The sequence below is a fragment of the Pomacea canaliculata genome, linkage group LG10 (genome assembly GCF_003073045.1).
Source record: "Pomacea canaliculata isolate SZHN2017 linkage group LG10, ASM307304v1, whole genome shotgun sequence".
Taxonomy (NCBI): Eukaryota; Metazoa; Mollusca; class Gastropoda; order Architaenioglossa; family Ampullariidae; genus Pomacea; species Pomacea canaliculata.
Genome location: NC_037599.1, coordinates 11,776,852 through 11,784,687, shown reverse-complemented (window position 1 = coordinate 11,784,687; position 7,836 = coordinate 11,776,852). Strand labels below are relative to the sequence as shown.

The following is a 7,836-nucleotide window of genomic DNA, read 5'->3' as shown; positions in this document are numbered from 1 at the left end:
TATGCAACAGGACAGGCGATAGTAAAGTTGTGTACTCCTAGAGTAAAGGAAACACGTCAGTTAAAGCAATGTAAACAAGGCAGTGAGGATGTTTACGGAAATCTACTTCCTGCCAACTGACGTCAACAAGCAACCACACAGATGACGAACGGCTTGGCCAGTGGACCGTGACATGTCAGGCAGGAGGACGAAGGAGATGAAGTGCGGATGTATTCTGTTCAAGCCATGCAGCTGTGATGTTCGACGATTATTTGATGCTTATATAACTTGTAGCTCAAAGAAAACCTCCGAACACAAAGTCAGTATAATTCCGATTTCTCTCTTTCTTTCTTTCTTTGCATTTATTTTTTTATTTTTTATTTTTTTTTTTTTTTTTTATTTATTTATTTTTTTTGTCTATCCATTTCTCTGTGTGTGTCGTAGGACAGTTCACCGCTGCAGTCGTAAACTCTTTGGACAATGCGTTTATTAAAAAATTACTTGAACTATCAGTCTTGCTAGTATTGCTGTTGTTTTTAATCATTTTTTCCGGTTTCCCCACGCTCTTCCCCATCCCTGCAACGTAAAGACAGTTGTCTACCCTTGTGATAAAGAGGAGAGAAACTTGCAAATGCGTAAATACATTGATGTAAAGAATGGGCATGTACCGCTGTTTTGTTTTTGTTTGTTTGTTTTTTGTCTTGTTTTGGGGCTTTTTTTGTTTTGTTTTGTTTTTGGTTTTGTTGTTGTTGTTGTTTTTGTTTTTTTTGTTTTTTTGTTTTTGCTTTTGCTGCCTTTAATAAGAGCACTTTTCCTTTGTCATTCTAGAAAACGTTTTTATATGATTATATGCGGTTACATTTGCGCGTGTAAACGCTCCATTTTATTTTATCATTCTGGAAAGAGCTTAATATTTTTACATTTGTGCGAGAGCGAGTGCTTGATCCAAATTTTGAAAGTTCTTACGCTGTAAAGTACAGTACTTTTGATTTTAAAAGTTCTTGGTTTTTTTGTTTGTTTGTTTGTTTGTTTTGCTGTAGGTATGATGTACAATTCACTATGATAGGGAAGTTTTGTCCAGGGAGTATATGTGATGAAACGAAAACTTAGGTAAAGCATGTACCACTCAGGTTTTACAAAAAAAAGAAAAAAAGTTTCAAAAGTCAGTTGACTTTCCACTGTTGTTGGCGACTTCTACTGCCGATGGAGTGTCAAAGCGATCCCTAGTGGCCACTTCCCCGTGCTACAGCCAGCGCTGTCAGCCGCCATGATGGATGATTATGAATGTGCAGGCAGACTCGTCACCCCACAGGTCGGCAATACAAAAGGCTGGACTGGAGAAGAAAAGGGACACAAATAAAAAAAGAAGAGTTGAACATCTGCGAACATCAGGGAAACTGCAGTGAAGCGTAGTGAATTGTGTGGCAGGAACAAAACGCCAGGAGGATACAGTGACCAGACAATAGACAAAACAATAATCAGGTAAGTGTGCGGTTTTTTTTAAACTGACCTTTTGATATTTGTAGCTGCAATGTTGATGTAATTTTGAGGAGAAAACTATTTAGTGACATTAAAATGAAAACAAATGTGTATCCTGACAAATGTTCTTTACTTGTACTTATACACCTGTATTTTCTCCTGGAATATAAATGAATATATAAATAGAAACAGAAGTAAATTCTATACAGTATATATTTATTTTTTTAAGTGAATAAAATTGTACTGCAGGTCAAGATCACAGACATGTTGCATGTAGAAAGCTACATTAGAACGAACTGTATTCTCACGAGAAATGGTGAAAGGAAGGGTAAGGAGTGGCTTCCCGCTGTGTGTCCTGGCCAAAAGGAGGGAGGGACATAAAAGTGTCACTGATGCATATTCACCTGCTCCGAACCTCCAGCCTAAAGCAAGAGAAACAAGGACAACGAGATTCTGTTTCCGTACTGAATACTGCCCCTCCCACACTCCTTTAAAATATTATTGGAGGCTGTCATCGCCTAAACGATACATAATGTTCGTTTTATTTCCTGGTTTGCATTTTAGAGTTTTTCTTCTTTGATTTTTTTTTTTTTAATGGAGGTGCTCAAGAGTTTTGAGGAGACATTTTTGGTGTGCGAAGTAAGAAGATGTACCAAATGGTTTTTAGAGGAAACAACAATATCCAAAAGATAAGCCAAATGGTTTTACAAAGAATCTGCCGGAAAAATAATGAAGTTAGCAGGATTTTGCTAATTCTAGGAGGCATTTATATCGACAAAGTAAGAAAGTTGAACCAAGTGATTGTAGAGGTATCTTTGTCGTGAGAGTGAAAGGTTTGTAGAGGAACGTAGTTTTTCTTGGATTTTGAAAGGATTTGTGTCCGCAAAGTAATAAATTTTGGATAAACCGGTTCATAAAGTGTATGTGTCAGCTGACTGAGAAAGTTGAACTAAACAGCTACAGAGGCCTATGTAGCTGCAAAGCTGACCTAAGTGGTTGGTGAAGATATGTTTTGACGAAGCTAGAAGCTTGTAGGAGGTATCAATGCAAGATGGCTGGACTAAACACCTTTGATCTTCCATCTGTGTCCTGTTGATACGGTATATAGCAAACTACACTTACTGTGGCAGTCGCCTCAGCATGCCTCATTCGTTACTTCTGCAGTCAGATTCACAGTCTGCACCGATAAATTGTGTGTCACTGCCGCCTGAGCCCTGTGACAGACTCACCTTCCCCACGACCAATCAGTCTGGATTATTGTCCACATCACAAACAGCTGGAGTGACTTCTGCCTCGTGTGGGGCACGAAGAAAGGACGAGTGTGACTACATCAAGTCACACAATATTCAACCATTCACAATACAACTCTTGAGGTCTTAATTTGGTGAGAAGTACTAGGTTGATGTTGATGGCAAAGATTACTCCTGGCATATAATCGACTAAGACGCAAACACCTTTTTTGTTTTGTTTACAGGTTATACAAACTAGTTCAACTGAAACTGATATAACCACCCTCAATACATTTCTAAGTTACAGAAGAACACAACCTGTGGAACAAGCGATAATGACCGCAAAACTCTATACAATTCCGCTCTTCGTGGCGAAGATATTGATATTGGTGACAAGAAATTCCGAGGCCTTCCCAACTGGTGCCCCCGATTACAACTGTCGTTCGATGAGGCCTGGTCACACCACCTACCCCGTACCCATCACGGATAAATTCCCCTTCATCATCAGCGCCAGCAGCAACTCAGTTCTGCCGGGAGAAGTGGTTGTCAGTAAGTACATAATGGGATGGGGTGGAGGGTATTTGGGGTTATACTGACAGGAATGCTGTAATGACAGTAAAACTGTAATGGTTGTAAAGGTATAATGATGGTAATGAAGCAGGGACAACAGTGATTTAAGGACAGTGTTTAAAAAAGTATGGATGTGATTGGCGATAATGAAAGTAGTGATAGTAAAAAGTAGAATGATAGCAAAGGTGTAATGAGTGCAAAAATGTAATGAGTGTAAAAATGTAATGACAGCAAAATACAGTAATACAGGAAAAGTACAAGGACAGCAAAGATATAATTAGAGTAAAAATATGAGAGCAAAGAAGTAATGAAAGTAAAAATGCAATGACAAGGATGGCTTAATGATTGATGTCATGACAGCAAGGATGATGTAACTAACAACCGACATGAAGGGTGTAATGACAGTAAGTGTAATAGGAAAGGCCGCTCATGCTTACTCCCTTATCCCTTCACTCATCCACCCGTTAACACCCTGGCGCTCTTATAGAGGCAAGTCACTCAACAAGGTATGTTAGAGGTGAAAAGCATTTTTTTTAACTTTTGCTTGATTTTTGAAAACTATCTTGCCATGTGTTGGTTGGTGTTTGTCAGTTTCAGTTACCGGTGAAGAGTTTCAAGGTTTTCTCGCCGTGTCCAGCAAGTTAGATGGAAGTGTCTCAGAAATCGTTCCTGGAATGGTTCCTATCGAGCAAGGCTCCTCCACCAAGACACTTAACTGCGTGGTTAGCTTTCAGTGCCTTTTATTTGTTAGCATTCATATCAGTTCTTGATAAACGGTGACTATTTCAGAAAACCCAAATAAAAAAGATGGTAGGGGTGCCAGAAATGGAATGAGTCAGCAGCTCATTAGCAGCTCAGCTACATTATGGCAAACCATCAGCCGGCCTTGCAGAAGGGTGCCACGTGCAATGAAGGACAAGGATACAACATGTAGTGACAGCGGTCTCTTTTTTTCCAGGCTGCTAACAACCAACATGTTCTGATGAGTGGTGTGACACAAACTCGGAGACTGGGTACTAACAAGTTGACATTCCAGTGGATGGCTCCTACAACTGCCTTGCCCGGCTCCATCTACCAGATCAGGTAAGTGGCGCACCTGCTTGAGCAGGCACGCGCGTGAGAGTGAATGCACTTTTAGCTGACCAGGAGATTGTTTTGATCGTTAGAACTACGTGATATAAGGCTGAGTAAAGTCTTTGTCTTTGCATGGTGTAGCCTGAATGAATGATTGAAGGAAGGAAGAAGAAGAAAATTTATCTGAACTGTACCTCAAGTTAAGCTAGGTACACTGCGCTCTACAGAAGTCTACTTCAAAATGCCATTTTCCATGTCTCTTTTATATATATATATCCAGTCCTTTCTATTTGATAAGCATGTAAAGTGCTAACACCATTATCATGAACCAAGCATATGGAATAAGAAAGCTTAACTTCAAAGAACAAAATAACGAAGATAGATATGCAATACAGATGGACCTGTAGATAAATATACAATATACATGGACAGGTTGATACAAAAGTTAAATCAATCCTTTTCTGTACATATACCCACAAAAACATGCTGTCAAGTGAAACGATTTCTTCCTGCAGTACCAAGAAAAGTCGAAATTTCATTGCTGTTTGTGAACACAGTTGTATCACAGTTGAACACAGTGAAACTTAACGAAGCGTTTTAATATAACCATGTGAGCACCCAGAGACATGAACACCGTACGCTGATCTGCGCTTTTGATGCAGCTCTTGCTTTGTGTCACCAGGGTGGTTGTTGTCCAGTCCTTCAGCCTCTACTGGGAGCCATATGTCGTGAATATCGTTATAAGAAGTTCGAACGAACCAGCAAAAGTCACAACCGTTTCACAGATCCCAGCAAGCGCGGGTCTCACGACCAGTGAAGGGCTGACAGTACAAAGCACAGTAGAGGTCAGCACTACTTCATCTTCCGCCCCTCAGCCCAGCACTACTTCATCTTCCGCCCCTCAGCCCAGCAGCACTACTTCATCTTCCACCCCTCAGCCCAGCACTACTTCTTCTTCCGCTTCTCAGCCAGACACTGCTGCGCCATCTTCCTCGGCTCAGCCCAACAGGATCCTCACACCCTCGTCTTCTCCTCGTCATGCTGCTGGTGACGGAGAAAACAGAATGCAAAGTCCATTCCCAGCATCCCCTACTGTACCTAGCGGCAGTAGAAGCAGCAGCCTCAACAGCAGTTCTCCTACCACTGCATCCTTGGACTTACAAGTACGGCGTGGTAACAGACAAGATCTTAACAATAACGGTCGTTCTGGGAGACTGACTGGGTGGCTTAACTCTTTGTTCGGTTGGACATAGACTGCTTTACTACCCTTGTTGTGGTTAGACACAAGACTGCTTCTCTTTGTTTTGATTGAGTACAGATTTCTTTTCTGCCTTGTTTTGGTCGAATTCAGAATGCTTTTCTGCCTTGTTATGGTTGGACACAGACTGCTTTCTGCTTTGCTTTGGTTAGGAACAAAATGCATTACAACTCTGGTTTGAGCAGACGACACTGAATGTGCTGCTTTGCTATTCTATCCTGCTTTGGCTCATCAGAATTTTTGCTTAGACCGGGTGACCGACACACACACACAGACACCGAGGGTTAGTCAAACTCATGTTAACACTAACACGGACTGTGTATTCATCTATTCCCGCGAAATGCGTTTCCTGGTTTTAAATGGTGCTGTTAGTCTCGGCGAGCCTAAACTAAGAATGTGACTAAACCGGAAGCTTTGTAGTAGCATGCCTCGCTTTAGTAGTTAATTTTAAATGTGAATTAACCTGTAGCTTCGTATTATCATTCCTCGCTTTAGTAGTTAACTGGAAAAAATCGTCTGCCAGCAGTCCAGTAATGCAAGTTCGTGATAGTCTGAAGGACATCAGCCATTTCGGTTGCTCATGTCTGAACCTTTTGGCTCGCTCTGGTTCACTACGAGCGCCATCTGCGATCTGATTGGCTCGTGGGCACGCACAGTGCGTGACGTGCCGCGTGAACCTGAACAGTTAGTAGGTTAATGTCCTTGCAAGTCTGTGCGTGACAATCGTCGTGTTGGATTACTAATCCCGCCTACCCTACCCTCCCCACCCACCCACATGTTCAGTCCAAGACAGTTCTGCAATTTCCGCTTAGAAACTGGACGCTGTGTTGAGATTCCTGCTTTTTATTTTTCCTTCATTTTAAATTTTCTTGTAAATTGAAGATATGGATGTTGCTCTTTTACCATGTTGTGTGTAAAACAGTTTAATTTACTCTTTATTTCGAACAGGTAACAAATATTTACTCAAATATCTGTATACTGCAATGACAGAACGAGTGTTCAATAGATGCTACTTAAGGTAAACGCGAAAATGCTTTTGAATTCATTGTAAAAGTGTCAGTTATATATTTTTATGGAGTTCCTTATGCAACGTTCAAGAACTGGCATTTTGAATTCTTTCCGTTCCAGTTTTTGTTTATATTTCTATAGTACAAAAAGTAATTTCTTGATCTAAAATGTTGCAGCTTTAATTAATTATAGTTTTTTTTTGGTGTGTTGTCAATACCAAGTTCAGGTCAGTGTTCTTTCCCCAGTATTTCTTCTACAGATTGCTCTGGCTACTCTCCCTTTGATGGCTCACCTCCTCGCAAAGAAATTTGGATGAGTTACAAGAAAACAGCGAAGTCTTCGTGTGACTAAATATTTAATTTTTTAAATAACTAAATGAGCAGTTGTAATCTGCGATTACGAATCCGCTGTTTATTATCTTTGTACAATATTCTTACAATGTCGAGATTTCAGGCACACAGTACAGAATCGCTGTCAAATGATAGAGTATTAAAGGCCCAGTTCAAAAGCTCTACCATATTCATGATCTTCCATCTTGTCAATCACGTGTGCGTATGATGGACCTGTAAACATCTACATAAACTGTACTCAACAAATAAGTGCGGCCAACACACGAAAATAAAATTCACGATATCTAACATTTTCATTTGCTCAATTCTCGACATAGAAAATTCCCAGATGTGGTGTTGAACACATGCATGCTTACCAGAGCTACATCATTAATACAAATCCTGAAGTTACAGCTCGTGTCGTCGATATAACCTTGAATACAATCTTGAATTGATATATTTTCATGTAATTGATATAATTTAAGATAATGTTATATAAAAGTGCCCTTCAGAATATTCAACTCTAGCAAAATGCAAAACATTTATATCTATAGTCTGCGATATTTGTATCTTTAAAAAATAAGCTCAGTTAGTTGCATTATTTAAACAATTTCCTAAACTGTTTCATCATCGATATAATGATAATCTAAAACTTCGATTAGAAGTCTTAATTAAACATATTGCATTTCACCTACATGTACGAGGCTTGTAGCACTTTTGCTTATTCCTATTTGAGAGTTGTTGCTGTTGTTGTTTTTTTTTTAACCTTTTAGACAATACAGATGTTTGTAGCTTACAGCAACAGCCACATTCATAGAAGATAATTTCATCATGCCTCCGTCCTTGGGTTGCAAAAACATTTCATTAAAATGTGTTTAAAAGACTACAGCTCAATCCTATTGCTGCAAAA

General features: G+C 39.8%; 1 protein-coding gene across 4 annotated transcripts; it reads left to right on the top strand.

Annotated features, from left to right (window-relative positions):
* The first annotated feature begins 144 nt into the window (after nucleotides 1-144).
* LOC112573968 (mucin-5AC-like) lies at nucleotides 145-7,116 on the top strand. 4 transcript variants are annotated; one of them, XM_025254718.1, is made up of 7 exons: nucleotides 145-298; nucleotides 1,272-1,461; nucleotides 2,989-3,236; nucleotides 3,849-3,979; nucleotides 4,216-4,340; nucleotides 5,014-5,494; nucleotides 6,857-7,116. In XM_025254718.1, the coding sequence occupies exons 3-7, from the start codon at nucleotides 3,023-3,025 to the stop codon at nucleotides 6,911-6,913; spliced, it is 1,008 nt and encodes a 335-aa protein (XP_025110503.1). In that variant the 5' UTR covers nucleotides 145-298; nucleotides 1,272-1,461; nucleotides 2,989-3,022; the 3' UTR covers nucleotides 6,914-7,116. The 4 variants fall into 4 exon arrangements, with proteins under 4 accessions (XP_025110503.1, XP_025110504.1, XP_025110502.1 ...); XM_025254719.1 differs by having other exon boundaries at nucleotides 6,843-7,116; XM_025254717.1 differs by having other exon boundaries at nucleotides 2,995-3,236; nucleotides 5,014-7,116.
* The last annotated feature ends 720 nt before the right edge of the window (nucleotides 7,117-7,836 follow it).